This window comes from Tachypleus tridentatus, chromosome 12, assembly GCF_004210375.1.
Source record: "Tachypleus tridentatus isolate NWPU-2018 chromosome 12, ASM421037v1, whole genome shotgun sequence".
NCBI classification, from domain to species: Eukaryota; Metazoa; Arthropoda; class Merostomata; order Xiphosura; family Limulidae; genus Tachypleus; species Tachypleus tridentatus.
The window spans coordinates 109,615,157-109,639,389 of record NC_134836.1 but is presented as its reverse complement, the minus strand read 5'-3'; the positions used below and the strand labels follow the sequence as shown (position 1 = coordinate 109,639,389).

General features: G+C 31.0%; 1 protein-coding gene across 3 annotated transcripts in view; it reads right to left on the bottom strand.

Moving 5' to 3' along the window:
• Ogdh (oxoglutarate dehydrogenase Nc73EF) overlaps positions 1-24,233 on the bottom strand; it is a 57,709-nt gene that overhangs the window by 32,398 nt on the left and 1,078 nt on the right. The window contains exons 2-7 of one of the 3 annotated variants that reach the window (XM_076473259.1): positions 15,119-15,376; positions 9,501-9,621; positions 4,556-4,658; positions 3,150-3,250; positions 2,085-2,239; positions 305-451 (exon numbers count right to left, since the gene is read on the bottom strand). In XM_076473259.1, coding sequence (XP_076329374.1) covers positions 305-451; positions 2,085-2,239; positions 3,150-3,239 — 392 coding nt within the window. In that variant the 5' untranslated portion in view covers positions 3,240-3,250; positions 4,556-4,658; positions 9,501-9,621; positions 15,119-15,376. The remainder of the gene's footprint in view (positions 1-304; positions 452-2,084; positions 2,240-3,149; positions 3,251-4,555; positions 4,659-9,500; positions 9,622-15,118; positions 15,377-24,233) is intronic. The other 2 variants (XM_076473257.1, XM_076473258.1) reach the window with 2 other exon arrangements.

Below are 24,233 nucleotides of genomic sequence, written 5' to 3'. Positions count from 1 at the left end.
TGAAATAACTATTTCACTCAAATGCATTCTACTAAACAAGATTTCACTGTATTTAATTGAAAAACTTTTTGACTAATAAAAATGATGATCTTCCTTACCCAAGGCCTCTCTTCCTTTGTCTGAAAAACATACTAAAACAAGGTGCAATATTTAGTGCTATGAAAGCTTACCATGTATACGTATCTAGAACTATGACAAAGAATAAAAGGCTTCCCTTGAAAAACCTCAGAGGATGTACTTATAGTAATGCACATTTTTTACATTAAAATTATATAAACTGCTACTCATAGTAAGAAAAACTAACCTGTGAGGCATGCCCATCACAATGCTTTCAATGCCCAGCTCGCTAGAGCGATCAATGATTGTCTTCATGGCTGGAATCAAAACCTCGCATCCTTCCAGTCCAAACCTCTTCTCAGAAGACCACTTTTTGGCTAAAAACTCTTCAAGTCTGTATTATCAACAACTATACACTATGAAAAATATTTCTCACACAACAATTTGTGTCAAAAATATATATTCCTAGAAAATGCATTCTACTATAAATCTAAAGTTAAAAAGTTTTCTAAAATAATTGAAATACTTGGGAATCTGATTTATGGAATGCAACTATATGGAAGTTCTTGAAACTGATGCCACTTAAAACACACGTTGAGAATTTTTCTGCTGGTTTGTTGTGAAAGTAGTCCAAAAAGCTCTGCTAGAATCAACCATGCAGATGTTACAAATGAACATTGTTAGTGTATTTACTTCACTTCCTGTAAAACAATTTACATCAGCAACAAACTAGAACATTTAAAAACATTCCAAGACAATGTTTAGCCAGTTCACTTTGGACCATGTGTATTTTAAACACATTCATGTTTTACACCTTAACAAAAAATATTTTAAAGAATAGAGTTATGTATATCATTTAGATATATATTTTCAGGGCAAAATTACAACCATAATTCATCATCACATTTTTTAATGTTTTCTAATGAACATTCCTCCAATTTCAAGATAAAATACCCTTTCTTGTTCAAACACCTGGTGGAGAAAGTTGTTTTAAAAGGTACTTAAGTTTTTATCATATTTAAGTCTAATTGTGTTTTAATAAAATAAAAAAACAAAAAATGCATAAACATTTCAATAAAACTAACACTGTGATACACATGGTTAACTTTCCAAAATAAATTTAGGCTCCTAGAAAATCCATTATTGAACTATTATTTCCTAAAAATGTAATAACAAAAAAGTCCAAGAGTCTTCTTTACTCAGGACTTATTAAAATTCACAGGTGCATCACAATGCTATACATTTGAATTAAGTATATTATTGCAGCCTTTGTTCTTCAAGTTGATTCAACAATCTCCTAACAGTATTGTTGGCATAGATAAAGTTACACTTGATAGAAAAATGATACTTATGAACTACTAAAGACGTGTTTATAAAATGAAAGCTAGTGTTGCTATGCAGCAGCATAGAGTTTGAGTGATGTAAGTTATTAACTACCATATATACTTCCACAGAGTATCTGAAAGTGTTCCATTTTAAGCACAAATGAAACCAAAATTAGGATTAACAAATATTTTTATTTCATATGTCATGTTGTATTGTAGCTTACAAACTGCATAATTCATAACATGCACACATTTTATTCATGCCATAACAGTACAGACTGCAACTTTAAGCTTCCCATATGTGATAACACTTTAGTGTCTACTGACTAACAGACAGTGCACTACTGTATAATGGCACAAGTTATTAAAACAAGTCACCCTTCCAGGCAGCCTTTCACCTCTTTATGGAGAAATAATTGTGACATAATCACTTTATACATAAGTGGATTTTACCATTTACAAATGCCACACACTCAACCATAGTTATATTTTCCATTCAAATATAAAAAGAAAATAATATAAATCAACCAATATCACATATTTCCATCATTCAATTGATTATTGGCTGTACTTATTTTTTTTACAAATTTGCAATAGTAATGTTCAAATAGTATTTACTCATATTTTAAATGTTTCTAAATAAAATAATGATAAAGAATGACTTAATTAAAAACCACTAAGATTTTATGGAAAAAATCTCACTTTGTAGATCGAACAAGTCTAGCCATCAGGAGTCTTTTTTGATCTGTAGTAAGAGTCATGATCTCTGGAGTTTCAAATTTTTGTCTAATCCAATTGCACTGCTCCAAATTGTTAATAAACATATACTCTACTCCAATGTGCTGACAGTACACATTCTGTGTGTGAAAAAATAAAATAACTTTTTTAAAAAGGTATACACCATGGTTCAAAACTTTTAATTACAAACTATAAGAACAACCACAATCTTGGACATCTAATCAATAAAGTTGATAAACTTTAAAAATTATGAACATAAATACAATGTAAGAATCATATATTTAAAACATTAGTAAGACCATACAGTTTAGCATTTAAATGAATTGAAAAACAAATTTATATATTGGACATTATTGCAAGGACGTTGTTAATATTCAAAGTGTGTATACAAATACAAAACATTGATTATACATCATTTGTAAGAACAAACAAGAAGACTGTAATGAATAAATGGATAGCAATCCAACAAAACTTTCAAACTACTACAAATACAAACTACACTATTTAAAAAGAAACACAAGTTATATTTATATCAAGTTGTAGCAGTTTCTTTCAACTGAATCTTCATGTATTTTTAATGTGGGGGGAGTTTAATGGAGAATATTATTTGAAATATTTGTGGTAAATAACAAATACAGTTCAATACCTATCTCTAACTCGCATATCTTTTAAGGTATACCACAAATAAATAACAAAAATGAATACATATGCTAAATTAAATGTTCTGTAATACTGGTAAATAAAGTACAACTAGACTTTCCTTTTGAATTTCATGTGATACATTTTCAAATGTTACCTTTATGAACTGAGAAGTTAGTAAATAATGGATAACTTTCTCACTGCAGGAAGTCAGCCATTATAATTTTAAACAAAAATATTGTAAGCAGCAATTAAATGCCATACAGATGAAGTTTTGTTTAGAAAACACAATTATCAAAACATTGTTCAAGTTAACAAGTTAAAGATCTCATAATACAAATTACAAATTAATTTTACAAAACTGGTTGGACAAATTTCTTCATTTCTTACCTCAAGCCGCTGAAGTATGTCTTTAAGAGGTAAAACATCATCCGATCCTCCAATAAATGTTGTAGGTGGCAGTTTGAAAAGCCGATCCATGTCTTTATCCTCTGCAAATCATAAAAAATGAATTATGCAAATTACATTCTGCAGATCCTAATGTGCTTGCCAAGTTTTGGTTTATCAATTTAGAAATTACTATAATTCAAAATTTAAACAAAACACTGGCATGAAGCAAAAAATAGTAATAATAATAATTTCATTTAATTTTTATTTCCTAACAACTAATAACAATACTATTTATATGCCTTTCCTATCTAATGTTCTTCTCTTAAAATACTGACTCTTTTGATGAAGTAACTAAGAAACCAGTACTTTTTTTTTTTTAGCAACAGCAGAAAAGTCTTTTAAACTTATTACAAGGTGATGTCACTAATAATCAAATAGACACTCCTTAAAATACCAACATGCATAAACAGCAGTCTGATAATGAAGATAAAGACAGTTGATAAAACATGCATTTTATTTGCAAAATACCTTGCAAATGAAATCTTTTGTGTTTTATCAACTGTCTTCATCATTATCAGACTTCGGTTTCTTCATCATGAACCCACTGCTAGAATAAACAGAATTTTAAAATAGAATTTTACATGAAAAACATTACAAACAGAAATTACAACAAGTCTAAAAATATTTTAATCTAGGTTTCAATGAAGTCAAATTTATGAAATTATAAACAGCACAAAGTGTTTTTTTCTTTTAACATTCCAATATTTAATTTGGTAAATCAGATATGGACAGAATAGTCTCAGTTTCAGTAAAACCTCTTGATGTATCTTAAAGAAAATTGCACAATTGTACATCAGCCTCATTTCAAGATCTGATAAAGTGTTTGGTACTAAAAATAAATGCAATGGAGCGTACTAAAATAAAACAAAGGAGTGATTAATTTTTGAATGCACTTCACAATGAAATAAAACTTCCAATCAAAACTAGAAATTCACATTAAAATGTTGCTATACCTATATGTATCATTTCAAAACAACCAGACATTGGATTATGATGTGACACAATCAGACCAATAATTTGCTTGAAGTACACTTCTAAATCTTACCACCATGTTTATTATGGCTAATGAGAGTTTAAACCTACTAGGATTTCAAGGGTAAAAATTGAAACTAGCAAACAAACATGGATGACAAGGAAAAGTAAAATATAGAAATCTTGAATTTTATCACATACATGAAATTTACTAGCTGTAGATAAATTTAACCATATTCTCCTCCTATGTACAATCAAGTGAACTACATTTTATAACTTTTTTAAAATATGGGCTTTACATTTGTGAAGATATATTGCCTTTAAATGGTTATTTTTATATAGATGCATCTGTGACTTGCTTTTTAAACCCTTACCCAAATTATGGAGCTTAAGTAGGTATCCATCAAGATGGTAGCGATCACTGTTAGTAATATTAATGCCCAATGGGTCAAGGATAGCAAAGAAATGCCCACGAATCTAGAGACAAGAAACAAAGAGGATGGTGCATCTAAGGTTAATCAGAAAATAATGGTTAGAAGAAAAAAAGCCAAACTAGTTATTATACATGAAAAAAAAACAATAAATCAACCAACCAAGTTTTTAAACACACAAACACATGCACACAAATGCAGACACTCAATGTGGTAAAAATAACAGTTAACTGTCCAGCTAAATAGTGCTCTGAAATACCATTTTAACCTGATGAGAAACTTACTGAGAAGTGTTTTCTTCTCACTACTTATTATAATGACTCATCCAGATGAGCTTAACATTTTCTTTCTAAGGCCAGCTGGCATGGGTTTTAAAACTTTAATTAGAATAAAGTATAGAACAACATTTCGACCTTCTTAGGTCATCTTCAGGTTAACAAACTTGATTTGGTAATTTTGTTACAAATTTTCTTGGTTACAATTGATACCCAGGGTTGCTTAGGATAACAAATTTCTGCATTTAGTCTCCAATATGTAGCTAACATTTCATATTTCTGTAATTCCATGTATTGTATCTTGCACCTCATAAATAATACAAGTTTACATTAGTTGCACCGCATTAACTTGTTACAGATTTTTCCTGAGATTTAGGTTTACATTGAAAGTTTTGTCTAGTAGTGTTCTATATTTTCCTGTTACGTTGAAACTTTTTTAAATACTTTTTTGTAGCAAGTGACAGCCATTGTGTTTTAGGTAATACAAATATTTGTTGAAAAGTATGCAGTACTAAATTTGGTCAACAGATGTCCTTGTCTTACAGTGCTTTTTGGAAGATAAAATATAGCTCCTGAATAGATATTCACTCTGATATAATAGGCTACAACAGGAAGCCTGTAAGCCTTGTAAAAATCTGTTTTTAAATTAAAATGAGTAAAATACACTTACCTGCAAGTAAACAGAAAGCTAATAAAATATATAAAATATTTTTTGTTGTATTATGCTTTTTTCTGTTCGTTTTCCTTCCATTATCTTTTGAGATTGCTTAGCAGTTCTTGTTTCTGAAAAACTAATAGTTTATAAAATATTTTCCAATGCTGGGGAATTTCATCTGAGTAGAAATATGAAGGATATCTTCTGTAATCTTTAAATTAAATATCACCACATGTGCAAAATGGTATATTTTAAATGTCTGTATTGTGGACATCATTCTTACTGAGATAATAATCAATTTGAGATCCACTTGAATTTTTATAAACATTTTTGAAACAACACTTTTATATTAAAAGAACTGACTTGGAAGGAAATTAATATAAATTGAGAATTAGGAAGAAATATTTGACATACAAAAGGTTCTAGGCCATATACAATACCAGCTTACAAACAATCAATAGAGAGAGAATTAATATTAAGGACCATGGATTGCTCCAATTATTGCATGCCCTAGTAAGAACCTTTGACTTCTCATTGTCACAGACTTATGCATGTTCCTCTCTACATAACTACCATCCAAGTTAGGAATTCTGTATTACCATTATTAAAATGGTATTCATTTCAAACTTCTCAGAACCTGCAAGATTTAAATGTCAAATAAGAAATGAAATATTAAAGTCTGTCTTTTTTTATTATTATTATTGTTTATTTAAAAATAAATTTGACAATAGGAGAGTTGTTTGTTAATTTTTGAATTTCACACAAAGACACAAGAGGGCTATCTATGCTAGCTGTCTCTAATTTAGCAATGTAAGACTGGAAGAGAAGCAACTGGTCATCACGACCAACTCTTGGGTTACTATTTTACCAATCAATAGTGGGATTGACTGTAACATTATAACAGCCCCATGGCTGGAAAGGGTGAGCATGTTTGGTGTGACTGGAATCAAACCCACAGCTCTCAGATTACAAGTCAATGCCCTAACTACCTGGTTATTCTGGCCCTGAGAGAGTTATTTATATATATAAATACAACAGGAAAAAAAGAGTCAACTAACCAACATATTCAAATTTCTGATTACTTTAAATACACAAAAAATAAACTGATGTTTCAGAATCAAGCCTGGTGGTGTTTCCCTTGTCTCTTATTTTTCCAGTTTTAGTGCTCTTTCACTCCATTTTCATGTTCTTGTTGGTTTTCTCCAAACTAAAATGTGGCCCCTCCTTCCCATGGTACCTTAGTCCCAATAAAGGTTGTGTTTGATTCTAACATTCTTCTTTTCCTTTAAATAATTTTAAACATCAACACATAAAAAACCCACGTATTAAAAATGAATGGAATCAAAATCTCTCAGCTATGGTTATAAAACCAGGTGAAAAATAACGTACAATCCAAAAAGAGGCACACACATAGATTTTAGAAACTAGAAAGGAAGGGTACTGACCTAATTACTGGAAATATAAAAGAGAAAGGTGGGTAAAGGGAAATAATTACTAAACTATAAAAGAAAAAATTGCAGAACTAAATCTGACACACACACACACACACACACACACACACACATATATAACACGAGTTTAAAACCTTACATAAAATGGTACACACAAGAAAAAAGCTTCAGGGTGAAAAATGAGAAACATGCATCAACCCACAAGGAAGATAAAATAAGCCAGTTCATCATCTAAGGTGAGAGGTGAGACATGATCTTCACAAAAGATGAAAAACATTAAGAAAAGACTAGTGAAGTCTACTGAACTTAGGACAAATGGCATAAGGTTATTACTGTAGAAGAGCACATTCTACGAAGATTGTTATTCCTAGAAAAGACAACTCAAAAGTTAGAACCAAAACAAAGATCCTCAGAGTAACAAATAGCCATATCTTTTAAATGACAGAAAAAAGTTGAAATAAATATTTACACAAAAATGCTTTGTGAGGAAACTTTAACATTTCAAATATGATAGGAGAAGTAAGTCTGTCAAAAATATTTTAACGTAAATCAAAAAAAACATTCAGGGTTTAAAAACATAGCTCCCCACTGATACACTATGCAGGAAATCACATTCTAGTGAAGATGAGGTTACAACATCTGGAGGTCGAGAATGTTCAGAAGAGCACCGAGTAAGAACTCAATAGGTAGGAACAACATAAACCGAGACTTTACTGTCCTCAAGGTTCAACCACCTTAAATAAAATGAAAGATCTACCTCTACCTCAGTTCTGCACCTACCAATCAAATTTAGTTAGTTTAAAAGAAAATAAAGAGAACCTCCCTAATGTATAACAAAAAAAGAAAAGTTTATTCACAAGGTAATTTTAGTTTAAATTTAATGTGACCTTTTCAAAGATCCAAAAACCTAATCCTCCAAACCTTCACTTTTAGTAAACTAAATCACCTCAAGAATACAATCAATGAGAGATGCAGAAACAAGGTTTCAAAAACAAAGTACAGATGAAAACTATTTCATCTTATTACAACATTCATCAGAAAAAGGCCCACTGAAAAATCTCTTCTTGACAGAATTATGAAGAGCAAAATTCTTGTGTAAAAATATTGAAGATTGTTTAAAAAGCTTCACAACTCTCTTTACGTAAATATGAAATGGATAATTTATTATTTGGTACAAATTCTGGTTTATATTAAATGAAAAAGGGGTTTAACATTTCTTGAGTGTAAAAGAAGCTTCGAAATCATTTGAAGATTTAAAGTTAAAAAAACCAACCAGCTAACTTACAGAGAAACAGCTTTTATTTGAGTTAGAAACAAAGATCTATGAGCTTGCTCTAATGAATTATTCAAAATATTTCAGTTTACATAGAAAGTATCATATCATTAACTTTATAGAAAATAGGTTTAGTTCTGCAAGTTTATGTTTTCATAACAAGTTTAACATATGTTTTGGAACATAACTATTGGTCCATCCCAGATGTTTCATCCTCTAAACTAAATTAAAATAATTTAAAAAATAAATAACCTTTAATCCAGCCCTATGCATAAGGCTTTTTCCTAAACTCACTTAAATTTACTGCCTCTACAACATTCAAAGGCAACCCATTCCAAAAGTCAACCACCCTATCACAAAAATAAAACTTAGCTGAAGGTGATTCTTATCCTGCCAAAATTCATATTTGTACCATCTAGTGCTACTATTCTCACTGTTAGATATGTGAAAAGCAGATGCATCAACACTATAAATTCCCTTCATAAACTTAAACACCTCAATAAGATCCACCATAACTCTTCTTTTCAAGAGAACACAATTAGAAGTTTCAGTCTCTCCTTGTATTACAACCCCTTCATCCAATGCACCATTCTAGAAATCCTTCTCTGAACCATTTCCAACAATTTGATATTTTGTCTAAGGTAAGGAGCCCCAGATTGAACATAATGTTCTAAATGTGGCCTAACCAGTGACCTGTTCAACAAAATTATAACCTCTAGATTTGTATTTAATACTTGTGAAGATGCAACCTAAAATCCTCTTTGCCCACTAGCATACTACTTGGATGGCTTTAGAAACTGATAGACTACTGCACATTATAGTTATTTCCACCCAAATTATACTTATAATTTAAATTATGACAACCTAAATGCATTACCTTGCATTATTTGTCATGGAAGTTTCATCTAACATCTACACCATTTCCATGTAAAGTATTAAAAACAAGAATTGTGATAACTTTTAAAATCAATTACTTTTCATATGCCACAAAATAAACCTACTGCCTTGGAGTACATTATATCTATCAAAACATAAGCACCTGAAAGTACACCTAATTTTAATTTAAAAAAAAAACTAAGACTTTTCTGTCCAATATTTTTTTACTAGAAAAAATAGAAAAGAGAAATTTAAAAATATACATTTATTTAACAATATTAAAAGAGAAATCATGATAATTAGTCTAATTCAACTTACAACATAGAATTTAAAGTACAGTGAACATGTGCATGCCTACCTAATTTATAGCTGCGCACAACAACAGAAAGCGAGCCTGATGATTCTTTTGCAAATGGTGTGTATTTGTTAGCTGCAGTGATCGATAATGGATCCAACTTGGCCACCAGGTGACCTCTAACCTAAAAACAAAATTTATAACAAACAGGAAAAAAATAAACTGAAGATTAACCAAACTAAATGGACAAAAATATTCAAATAAACTTCAAAGTAAATGACACTACAAAAAGTAAATTAAGAAAAAAAACTTAGTATCTGATAAAATGAAACTGAGGTAACTTAATTACCAGGTAATAATTAAATGTAGAATAAAGCCATAAAAGAAAAACAAAACAAAACATGCTATCTCAAAACTATTATCTACTGAATGTTCATACTGACCATAACATATAGATAATTAAGGAATAATGCAATTATTACACAGAATGTTAGCCTAGCAGAATAATACTTATGGTACCTCTGCTGTCATTTCTAGTATTTTAATTACATTTGGCAAATATAAAGCCATAAAGCAAGCAGTTCTATTGAGAAAACATTCACTAGCTTCTTTGAAGAAAAAAAAAAGAGTAAATACAAATCATAAAATATTTTAAAAAATCTAAGTATTTGAATATATTTGAATCACACAATTCATCTGTTCAGAAAAAATAGAAACATTACACTCCACTTAACTCCCAATGTATGCACATAATACAATACTCACCAAATTATCATTCAATGATATCTGTTTGAAATGTACTAATATTATAAAACAGTAAAGTCTGTGAACAACTAATATTGTGTACTAGCAAACTTAAAATCTGTATATTTACAACATTATTAGTACACATTGTTATAACTAACATCTTATTTACCAATAATTAACTTTTGACTTCAGTGGCATATTTAGGTAGGGGCCAGAGGGGGCTCAGTCCCAGAGCCCATGGTCTTAATGGAGGCCCATTGATAACTTTATTATCTGTAAAATTATGAGATGTAGGGTCCACAAACATTATCAGCCCTTGTGCCCACACAACCTTAAATCCACCATTCTTTTACTTTCAAACAAGTCTTTGTATTATCTATGAAAAACTTTTGTATGCATTTAATCAACAATCTTCTGTTCTTGTTTTTTTAGAAATTTGACATGAGAGAAAAAATGCTTACTTTAAGATTTAATGCTAAAATCATAATGCAAGTGGTCTTTAGATGTAAACATAAAGGTTGGAAATTTTAAATGTAACAATAATAACTGAATAATTAAGTCTGCACAACATGTTTAAGAGTTGATATAAAGAATACTGAAGTCACCAAACTATTAGAAAAAATTTGTGCAGTCACTAAGTTGTTTTGTCACACAAAAAAAAATCAAAACATTTTATGAAATTATGTACCTTAATAGCTCATTTATTATACAATAATTCATTCACATTGGTTTTTAACAGCTCTACAGTACTTTCTAATAACAGGTAAATTATTCACTGGTAAATTAATTCACAGCTATGGATGTAATTATTAAATCTTCTACCTAGACTTCAAAATCAACTAAAGTGAACTATTTAGGTGTTCCTCTGATTCTGTATCTTACTGTAATAATAGTAACAGAATTTTAAGACTTGGTAACTGAATTACACATTATGCAGTGATATACTGAGAGAGATTCAAAAGTGAATCTGAAGACAAAATGAATATTTAACACAGCAACAGCATCATGATCAACCACTTATTTACAGAATATCATTCAAGCATGTCAAAATAAACAAAGTGAAACTCTTCATGATAAGTTAACCTGATGATGACCTAAGAAGGTTTAAACATTGTTTTCCACTTTATTATGATAAAAGTGTTAATACCTATACCAGCCGTCCTGAAATACATTTTTACAGAGCGAAACTCTCACTCTCAATGGAAGTATCAACTGTCAGTGACTGTCTGGTTTTGCAAGCTCTTTTAGTGACTTAACTTTGATACACCTACAAAAACAGTAATAATTGTTTCCTCCACTCCTAATGCTTAATTGTGAAAAGCTGAACTGCAGATGATAAACAAAGTGTACATATGAAGGTTGAAAGATGAAAACCTCCCTAAATTGCATGATGTAACATGTCTGGTCTTTAAAAACCAAGTACAAAAATTCCCTTATAAAAAGATAATAATAAGTAATGCCTGTGATGGTAAAGAAAAATGAAATATTACAGGAAAATACTCAAGTTATATTTGAAGAAGATGCAGAATGCAAGAGACAAAGATAGGGGGGATTGAAAATACTGGAAATGACTGAATAATAATGATAACATTAAGACAGAATACAAAACAGAGAAAACACCAACAACAGAAGAAAGCAACCACAGATGCAGAAGTATGTACAACACAGAAATATCACACTCATGCTGAATTTCTTGATCACAAGGAAAATCAAAACCTAAAGCAACTGTACCTCTCTTAAGAATGGTAAGAAAAAAAGCTATAGTTATTTCTGCCATTGCATCAAACACGACCTTAATTGCAATGGCCAAGTTCACCCATTGAAACTGTTTCTCTCTACCGTAAGTATTTCCCAGGAAAGAAAGATGTTGTCATAATAAGGAATCCTGGTCAAAAAAAAAAAAAAAAAAATAAAACCAACATCAATAAAAGAAGTAGATGGAATGTTCCTGAAGAACAATCCTGAATGTAAGTTATTTTCAGATTTATTACTTTGAGACCACACTAAGTGAAACAGCTATCTAATGGTCTTCAATAATTCCTTATGTTGTTATTGCAAGAATGTCTGTTGTAAAAGTCTCTGGACAACAAATCTGAAAAGTGGTGTCTGAAGTAATAATATAAAAAAAAATAACTGAAGGTGATCTATAAAGGATTCCTTAATGAATACTACCAAGAACTAGTTTGACAGCTTTATTGTTTTATAAAACAAACATATTTATACAATACAAACAAATACAATCAGGAAAGAAAGAAAAAGTTTGAAAACAGATTTTGGCAAAGTTGGCTCAGTGGTAAACAACACTACAATGATACAAACTGGAATACAGTATGCAAAACTAGCCTAAAGCCAAAATACCTTCATTTTTTGTACTTAGGAACAAATGAAAACCTCTTCCTCAGTGAAGGTTTTACTTTTATAACATATGACAAGTATGATGTTAAGAAGTTTCTTAAGATACAATATCTGAAATCAACAGTTCATCCTTTCATAGAGATTGTTACATTTTCTGATGATGCATTTGGCCAATGTAAACAATAATTTTATTCTATCAGGTATTACCCTTTTAGAAAAGAAAACCACACAGAATTTCTTTGTCACCAACAATGGGAAAGGGTTTACAAATGTTATATTGCCAACTTTGTTAGAACACATATATACTGTACTGCCACAAATAAAAGATTGAATAAACTACCCATTGTTGTCATTTCCCATACATCTCCAATGCACAGTCATGACAACTGCTCACTGCATAGCTGATGTCATAGATCATGCTAGAGTCTCAGAAGTTCATCATCATGACTTCCTGGGATATTTTACAGTCACTAGAAAGGGTTCCAGTACCAATAATACCAACATTACCCTGGATTAGCCAAGTGATAAATCACAAGCACAAAACTAGCATGCTGTTAAGCAGTTGAATTATGAATACTGGTTCACTGTCAGACTACTATAAGTCAAGTAACACATTGACACTAAAATTCAAAGATTCCAGTTAATTCATTTGACTGGCAAAGAAATAAATCAGTTCAAAGATATTGGTGTCCTAGATGTTGTTGATATAGAAGTTTCCTATCAGCTGGAAAAAAAAATATCTTCAAGATTAATTTTTCTCAAAAAAGGTGACGAGTTATGTAATTCAAATGTTCCAAACTCTCTATGAATATATGAAAACTTGTAGTTTACTATTAAAATGCAGTTTCTTATTTCATCTATGTTTCAAACAAACAAATAATTTGCTGTTGCTAATTGAATTGTTTGTGTCAACTAAAGAATCAAGTTTAAAAATGAAATATTTGTTGTGTTTTTATATATAGTTTACAGGTGCGTAGATTTTTTACACCCAATGGGGGGAATGATTTTTGCAACCACTTATGTGGACTGTTCAATTTGCAAATTGGTAATCTCTGATTACATGAACCTGAAAGCTGTAAACATGCAGTCACAGAGTAATCTTGTTGCCACGATACTTACATGTATACTTAGGCCTACTGACTGATACTTACGAACTATCGCTTAGATCGAAAAGCTTAGAAGCACGCCTATATTAAAGATGTACATTTCTGCTACTGAAAAAGCCTACATCAAGGCCTAATTATGTAATTCGATTGGTGAGAACACAAGAATCACAAGAACAAACACACAATTTGTAGGCCTGTGATGCAATAAAACAATTCTACAGACCAAACTGTAGGGGGGGGATAACTGTATGCACCATACCCCCCACCTAAAATGAAGGGGGATGTATCCCCCATCCCCCCAGAATCTACACCCCCGATAGTTTGGAGGATTATTAATGTGCAATTCCATTACCAAAAAACATAATTCTGTTACAACATAAAACCACATATAATAGAAATACATAATAAGTTAAAGAAACAAAACTTCTCTTGTTACTGCCCATTGATAGTGTAGTAAAGTCATACTAATAATATGTCTCAACTACCCATAAAGTTTTTATGGACTTACTTGAAACTCATGTCTCAGCTTGTAATTTCATTACCAAAGTGTGTAATTTTAAAAGATATACCCTACCTATTCACTAAAAAACTCACAAAAGAATTATAAAGAACAGTGTATACAAATAACACCAGATATCAGTATGTACAAATATTTAATTGAAGGACTTCAAAGCTGTGAAAGTGCCTCTGATGTCTAATTCTTTTACTGTAGAAATACCCTATTAAAGCAAAAAGAAAGTTATTAGTAAATTAAAAGTCACAAAACACGGTACAGTGATGTTCTCTCTACTGCCACCTATCATACAGATACTGAATTTTTGTTATAAGCAATGATTTTGGTAAATGAAACTGAAGCAAAGGCATAAAATGAACAGATATAACAAATAATACACATTTTTACAAAGCCAGCTGACTTGATTTACAGTTATTCATGTTTACTGAACAAAACAAATGAATAGTCAAACCACATTCCAATGAACTGTATTAAAGTACATTTAAAAAACAAGTTATCTCAAATAATTATGTATATTGTTCAATTCTGTCAGTACCAAAAAGAACTCATTTAAATTTTTCTTTTATAATACATTTTTAAAATTGTTTAAATGAATGCACATACAAAAACTTTTCAAAATATACACATTAATGTTACATCGTCACATGGTTGGCTAAACAAACATGCAACATAAAAGTATGTACAAAATGATAGAGAGTAAAATTTCCAGATAATAAACACTGAAGAATACCTTTCAACAATAATAGAATGAGGTATCAGTCAGCTGACCAAAATTAGTACTCATCAGAAAACATTTCCAATGCTTTAAATGGGCTGAAATAAAGTGTTCCACAAACATTTACTTTCAGTTTTACAAAATAACACCTTATAAGACAATTATTCCTAAAATCTGAAATTCATTTAACAGTATTATGTAAATTGGTTACTCAAGAAAATAAAAGCTTTGAAAAATTGTCCACCTGATATGATCGAATGATTGCTTGCACTGTAAGATGATCCTCAATATCCTGAGGTGCTACCTGCCGCTTTTCTGACTCAGATGGTGCCAGAACAGCAGTAGTGGCTGGTGCTACTGCTTCTGTCACTTGTGGTCGTGATAGGGACGGGAGTACAGCATGTTGAGTCAAAGGGTAACTGATCATCATATTTGGTGGACTTTGATATGCTTGGCCTGGCTCTGCTCCTGCTGTAGTGCTTCGAAAAAATACATCCCATGACTGAAAAATAAATAATGTATTATAATAATTTTAATGTATGAACGAAATTCAACATTATTAAAACCTCAGGGTGATATCATAAAATTTCCTCAAAAATAGTTACTTTGTGCTTCAGAAAACTAACCTATCAGTAAACATATGCAAATAAAATCATCAAAAGACCATTCTTTTAGCTAAGACTGACATCTGGAGATGGATAATCTAAAAAGAGGCAATTACACTGTTTAGTGCCATATCAATCAATGTTAGTGTTTTTAGTTGTCAATGTTTTCAATGACTCCAACAATCACTCAATCTAAATTTAAGTAAATTAACTGTCACTAAAATAATCAACAAATTAAACTTAGCATTTCTGATTTTTACTGTTTTCAATAATTCCAACTATCCAAATATTCAAAATATTGCTATTATGTTTGTTTGCTGTTAAGCATAAAACTGCATAATGGGCTATCTTTCCTCTGCCAAATTATAACTTTACAAGTTGTGTTTGTTTCTATTTCACATTTGTTCAGCTTTGGTGATCTGAGAGTCTTAGGTTTAATTTCCATTGCCACCAAACTTGCTTGCTCTGCATTTGTTATGGCACAGTAATTGCAGCTATCTGACAGCGTTACTCATTTTAAACTGCTGTCTCGAGAGAAGGCAACTGACTAGCAGTACCTACCACCAACATTTGTTCTTTCTTCTTCAACTGATAACTAGACAAAAGAAAACTGGTTGACAGTGTCCATCTACAACGTTATTACCCCTGCCACCCTGGGAAGTGTCGTAACCAGATTTGTGTCTGTATGTTTCTCCATGTGTGTCTAAGCCAGTGATTCTCAACCTGTGTGCTGCGAGAAATTGGCAGGTGTGCCACAGTGTTTTTGAAACACATTCAACTTTCTTGGAATTTTACAAGCAAGTCGAACAGATCAGTTAATAAAAGCTACTATAGAGACACTCTGAAACCTTCCAAAACATTTGATGGTTTTCACTGAACTCGAGCACTGAGAAGTTCATACTTAAATTTCATTCTCGACTGCAACGGTTTGACTGTTAGTTTAATTGTGGCACAACAAGTACTTTATACATCATAAATGATGCATCAAACAATCAAATTGCTTTCTGGAACATGTTCTCATTCTACAATAAGCTACAGCTACTACGCTATAGGTAAGAATTTTATATCAACTGCAGAACTTCGTGCTTATTGTGTATGAATTAGCTTTATCATTTATCCACGGAAAAATATTTAAGTAAGTCTGGTGCTGCAAAGGAGATTGTGTTGAATCAAAAGCAAGGAATCAAACGAGAGTACTAAAACAAATACATCGAATACGGTTTTATTGCTTTGGAATCAGAACATTCTCAATTAGCATTCTGCCTACTCTGCAATGCAGCTTTATCAAACAAGGGGCTTGTTCCTAGCAAACTGAAGAGACACTTGGAAACAAAACATTCAGCTGTGAAGAATAAACCAAAAGAATACTTTGAGAATCACACGGCTCAACAACATGAACAATCAAGGAAGCTTTTAAACTACACGAAGCTGCCGGAAAAAGGATTGATTGCAAGTTATAAGGTTGCTCAGTTGTTGGCAAAATGCAAGAAAACGCATATGGAGGCCAAATCAGTCATTGCGCCAGCGTTACCAATCATCATTGAAACTATGCTTGGAACAGATACCGCCAAAAAGGTTTAGCAAGTTCCACTGTCCAATGACACAATTTCACACAGAATTGTCGTTGGATTTGAAGGATCAAGTCTGCGAACACTTCAAAGTGCCTGAAGATGAATTTTCTATACTATGGTCTCTTCAAGTTGATGAATCTACCGACGTTAATGGAAAAGCTCAAGTTCTGGCTTTTGTTTGATTTATAAAAGATGGAAAAATCGTAAACAAATACTTATTTTCCAGAGATTTAAAAAGTACAGCGAAAGACCAAGACATTTTTGAGTTGGTGAATGAAAACATTTTGCTCTTCAAATTACAGTGGAATAACTGTGTCAGCATTTGCACCGATGGCTGTCCTTCAATGCAAGGAAGAAAAAAGGGATTCATCACTCTGGTGCACCAACAAAATCCAAACATTAGGATTGTTCACTGCATGATTCACAGAGAGGCGCTTGCCTCCAAATCTTTGCAGAAAGATTTGCAGTCTATTATGAATCAAGTTATTCGAGTGGTGAATTTCATCAAGTCTCAGCCACTTCAATCTAGACTTTTCTCTCTTCTCTGTGAGGCGATGGATTCAGACTACAAAAAGCTGCTGTATCACACTGAAGTTCAAGGGCTTTCAAAATGAAAGGTGTTAAAGCATCTTATCCAACTAAAAAACTGAAGTAATTTCTTTCTTGGAGGTTGAGGAACAAGGTTTTGAATTTTATTTTCATGATGAGATCTGGTGGCTGAAGGTTCAATTTCTCTCCGACTTGTTTGACAAATTAAATTCTCTGAACTAAGTCTCCAAGGACCATCTGAAAACATTATTACTGCAATGCCCAAACTGAAGGCCTTCGATGAAAAGGTGATGCTGTGTAAGAATAAGATCTCGAAAGGAGTTTTTGATTGTTTTCTTTCTGTCAACGAATGTCCGTCAAAGAAGAAAATTGTCTCTCAAATTTTGAACACATTGAGCAACCTACAGTCCGCACTAAAACATTACTTCCCGTCACTTGCTGTCGACGAATATAACTGGGTGACCTGTCCATTCGGAATCAACAAGACAACAAATCTTACAAATGAGGAGGAAGAACAGCTCACTGATTTACAAAACAACAAATTTTAACAATCATTGTTTCCCGAAAAGAGCTTGGATGAGTTTTGGATTTCCATTAAAAATTCATATCCTGCAATCAGTACAAAAGCAGTTGAAGTTCTGCTTTCATTTGCATCTTTGTGGTTTTGCAAAATTGGATTTTCAGCACTGACTGAAATTAAAGCCAGAAAGAGAGAAAGGCTTCTTACAGTTGATGATGAAATGCAAGCTTGTTTGTCTATGTTAGAGCCTCGCTTCGATTTAATTTGCTCTTAGAAGCAGGCACAAGCTTCACATTGAAAAAACATGTAAAAAAAGTTCTGATTTTTCTGCTGTACCACAAAATCGTTAAAAAGCCTTAAAACAACACTCACGACCAAAGCAAGCAATAGTATTGTCAATGTGCAAATGACATTAACATAGTTTGCTTTGGCCGTGATTTTCGTTCTAAGGCTTTTTAAGTTAACTCTCCTGTGTTATGTGTACCTAAATGTGATGTACAATGACATTATCATCACTTGCTTTGGCTGTGAATTTTATTCTAAAGGTTTTTAATGCTTGCCAGGTGTGGCACAAAAATTTTCAGATTGTCATAACGTGCTGCAAGTCAGAAAAGGTTGAGAACCACTGGTCTAAGCATTATATAGACTAATGTACATGAATATTTTACATCAAATGGGAAGTTAAGATGCGACAGTACTCCCCAGATTTAGTTCAGATCCAGATCACTTTGAAACATTTTTATAATGAGGAGATAAGACATTTTTGCAACTTTTCATAATAACTAATCACATGTGATCGAATTTCACCAAATTTCTTTAACACATTAAGGATGAGCCTTCTTCCTCATCACACTACAAAGAAATTATCCAGATCATTGATGGTTTTAAATCTGAGAATGATTTTCTTCATTTCCAAAAGGTGAAATTTAAATGTTAACTAATATAAACATATGCAATCTTGAAAAGGAGAAGTAAAGTAAAGCTATGCAATCTCTCTCATTGCTCCTGTTTGTAAGTACAATTGTTTTAGGAAAATTGTAATAATGAATTAGCAAATATTGCTAATCACCCAGTTCTATTAACATGGATGCATGCAAGAAAAATCTTTCAAAAGATCTGACCCTCTATATAAGACTAAGTAAAATACCCTACTGTTGACCCATTAGTTGAGATTAATGTTAGTGAAATCCTCCAAAGAGTGACCCAAGTCTTTATTACAAGCTTATACTGGGTGTCAAGTTATTGTAAGCTCTCAGAGGCATTTAATGGGTTCTCATTGGTCAACAGTTGTTATTAGGGAGGGGAGGGATTGTGCAAAATTTTGGGCATACTGATGTTAAGTTCTTCAAAATCCATTAATTCTATGACAAAGCAAACTACTAATATGTATATAGTGCATAATTATGTACAATAAACTCAGTTTTTCTTTGATACTGATTCTACTAACAATATTGGTGGTATAATGAATGAATACACACACACACACTAACAATTATTTTTATTTATCAGGAGTATTTTGCCATTTCCTCTTAGTACATGGATTTAAGGTCAACTTCAGTCTCATTATTTAAGTTCTGTTGTACAAATTGATGTATAAAAAGACATTTTAATACTAGAAATAAACAACTTTAAGTGGACACTTAGCACTGCTTCACAGTTTCTTTTAGTGTTCTACTGAACCAATCTGACAAAACAGAGCTACAACTGATTTAAAGGATAAATTCATTTAAATGTTTAGATGTTAAAACAATGCTAGAATTTTGAGTATACATGAAGGTATATCAGTACTTCATAATCTAATGTACTTGTTTTATACCAAAAATGTGCAGTGAAACTGAAAACTGCAGTTACAAGTGTTCATTTGAATGACATTTATTGATCTGTTAATAGATATTACAAGAACTTATAAATTTACCAATTATATAAATTATAGATACACTGAAACAAAGGAATCTTACAAAAGTGCTTTGAACATTTCAGCATTGCAGTATCCAATTTGTATTTGTCAACTTAAAATTATCCCAGGTAAGCACATAAATTTTCAAAAACCTGTATTTTTCCTTCACTGAGGTCCTTGGTTAAATGATTCCAGAAATTACTCTATATGCAAGTCTCTCAAATTTCGATTTTCTCATTAAAATTACTATGCAATTTGAGTTCATATGGATTTAAGCAATAACAACATACAAAGATGCAATTCTAATAAAAATATTGCATTATAGGTCTGATAATTGTGTAACCTTACTATTAACAATGAATTAGCTTTATACATTTTAACTAGAGAAATAAAGACCCAATCTATCAATCTGTCTCGAAACAGATGCAAGTTCAGATGCTATGTAGTGATTACAATTTGATTATAAATTATTAAAAATTCAAGATTACCTGAAACAACACAGGTTGTTTTGTACTACTTAATTTACATAACTGTTTAAACAACAGTACAGAATGAATTAAATCTACAATTGTTTCCAATCAAGAAACCTTATGCATAATAAGTAGTTATCAATTAGTTCAAGTACTCAGTTAACTAGTGTTGAAAGTCCATTGGTTAATTTTATAATAAAATATTCAGAGCAGAAAGTCCAGAAAACTAAACTGTGAAGGATTTCTTTTTGTATTTCCCCCCCCCATTCACAAAATGGCACATGTCCAAGTAAGAACACTATACACACACACACACACCTCATGCCACTCTAAATATACCTAAATGCTTCTCAGTGCATAGTGTTTTGAAGAAGGCTATATATAGATCTAGAATATGTATAGCTAATGTGAAGTAACCACCGTTGTTGACTGAATATATGAAAGCCTCTTTCCCCAATAAAAACCAAACCCTCCCAACTCACTAATATAAAAAATGTATGAAGTTGGTCACAACATATCACAGCAAGAAACAACACAAGTCAAAATAACGACAATTTTCTTCATTAATACGAATTAGAAACTGCTTACTGGATAATGCACTAAACCAACAAAGAATAGAATCTTTCAGCAATGCTTTTCTAACATAAACCAGCTTCTACATAATACAATTAAAACAAAATGTAGTATAATAATCACATCTAACAATAAAATAATTTCATACCAAAGCAACTACATATGAATGTCGGTGTAAACTTGGTTTTACTCTTTTACTCATATAGCATGGATTAAGTCCAGAAATCTACAGTATGCACATGCACACTATCCTGCCCTCCCGTTTACATTTTGTTAAAATGTAAGTCTATATACCAGTAAATTTTCATAAAATGGATTAAATGATACTGAAAATTACAATAAAATACTGAACACTTATCCAAACATCCAGTTATTTGACTAGAACACAGGACTGCTGGTGACTGTGCTAAATCACCAACATTATTAACTGTTACTCAGAAATGTTGTGAGGTAGAAATAATAACAAAAAGCCAGTATAAAGTAAGCTTGAAAAAATATAAATATTTAATTGTTTTTAAAATCATGTCACCATTTTTGCTGACATCATGTCTGCTTAAACACATTATGATTTGAAATTCACATTCCATGCATATGGTACTATGCATCACCAGAAATGTATCACTATATATGGCAAATATGTTGATTATTTAGCATATACATCTATCCACACTTAAGTTACAGTTAATGACAGACTCTTAACTTCAAAGTTTTAATATTATTACAACATTTAAAACCTAGTAAGCTTAATTTTAATGAATATGAATTAAAAATTACTTTATTGTAGATATTTTGATTTCTATTTTCATACAGAACTTTTGTCTGCATTTTCCAAATTTTATCAGAATTTTAATTAATGCTGGAAGTTATTTCACACTCCAAACAGTGAGAGATAATTAGAACTGGGCAAAGATAAAAATTACAGCTATAGAGCACAAACTTAAAAGATTTAACTTTTGAATGTTTATTTGAAAATAAATTTTTCAAGTATATTCACAAGTAGCCCATGCATTATCTAATTTGATAGGATAATGTAAACTACATGATTGCCAAGAGGTTTACAACTTGTGTAGCAGGATTATTAGTTGGATACAATTCAAAGGGCAATAAGAACTTAAAAGTTATAGTATGTATACCAACATTGTTATATGTGTAAAATAAAGACCTTTGTAATATGGTTAATGCTTTCATCATACACTGTATGCTATATTAAGTTAACAAATAAAACTTAATTCAACTTAAGTACAGTTGAATATCTACTTACCTATTTACACAATAAATACAACATAAAAACAAAAAAATTAGTTTATTGTTCCAGTTAGCAATAAAAAACTTAAAGGCTACATTTTTAGTAATTATTAAACTTCTAAACCTGTTTCAACCCACAAGGATATAGAAGGTCAATTTGCTGTCGTACAAAAACTTGTGTAAAAACAAAAAAACAGCATTTTCAGTTCTTCCAAATTCCTTTTAAAACATAGCAGATTTTATTTTTGAAAACATACTATACGCCAAAAATTCTCAGCGTTTTTAAAATTCCTTCTCCTTATAAAATCACTCACGAAATTAAGAAAAGTGGTATTACAACAGGTAAATTTCTTTTAAAATATTAAAGTTTTGAATAACATAAAATTAGCACCTTCCAATAACCAAACTAATTACTTTCATACAAGTTATCCCTATGTAAATAAATTTCATTGTTAACTGCAGATTTACATCTCAACACCAGATAAATATAAAATTATTTCTTTAATTTTTACATCCTTTTGTACAGAACTTGTTACATGAAGAATATATTATGATAGTTTAATGCAGCAGGGAATTTTTTGCTCTTTACCAAGTTATTCCCCTCTGTTTCTCCTAATGACATGATGTCTTATTAAGAGCAACAGACATTCTAAAAAAAACAAAAACATCTGTTCAAACTAAATGACTGTTTGGATAATTGCAGCTGCATCACTTAAATTTCTGCCAGGATTTTGAAACATTAGCCAAGACTCATAGCCTTTAATTAATTTTTCGAAACACTGAAGTGTCTGTGTTCATCAGAACTTAGACCTTTAATTCCATCATTCTTGGTTGTTTTTTTGCAAAGCCACATTGGGTTATACATTGAGTCCACCAAAGGTTTCAAAGAATTAAAACTAACTGCACACATCACATCATCTGGTAAATCATTCTACAAGCTTAAACTAAACATGAAAAAATATGATCAAAACCAAATGTGCATTTAGCTTATTTCTATAAATATTTCAAATATGTATTTCAAGAATTAAAAAACACAACTTAAAAACTTAGAGGAAAATCATAAAAATTATAAAACATACCTTTACTTTATCAACATATATATACATAAAGATAAATATATATAACAAATAGAACTTACAACTCATACTTTAGGTCAAATACACATACACACAAATTAAGGACAAGAGGCCTTATCTAGGTTGTTCCATCCACTAAACTTTACAATATGAGACTCAAAACCAACCTTGTCATTCTGATACATAAAGTATTCCAATCAACTGCATCCATCACATCCAAAGCAAACTCATTCCAAACAAAAATATATACCACCCTGACAGATTTTGTGTTCTACTATTCTCACCATTATGTATTTATTCATGTAAAATTTTTTTTTATTAATTTTCAAAATATAAAAACTGGATATTTATAAAAATTTCTCACATATTTAATCATTTTTGTATCTTTAAAATTAAAGTAGTAAATCCTAATTTGGCATGATAAATCCAAATGTTAAATTATCAACATGACAGTAACTGAAACAAATCTTGCATCCTGCCCCCAAAAAAAAGTATATCAACAATAAATTTTAATTAACAACAACTATGCTAAATTAAAATATTTTTCACTGAAGTTAGATTACCAATCAACAAAATGAGAGAACATGAAAGCAACTACTTAGACAAATAGGACATATATAAAAAGAATAAAAAAGTATAGTTACACTTATTTTACCCGTGAATAATATATAAAAGTAATATGGTCAAAGTATTAAAAATTACTTTAGACAGGTTACTTATTAATGTTTTACTACTGTAGTAATGCAAGTATTGAAAAACCTGACCTACATTTGGTTTTTGAAGAATCATTTACTTGTTAGTTTGTTGATAATATGGTTTCTTCTAATTCAAGGAAAATATGTGTAGAAAAAAA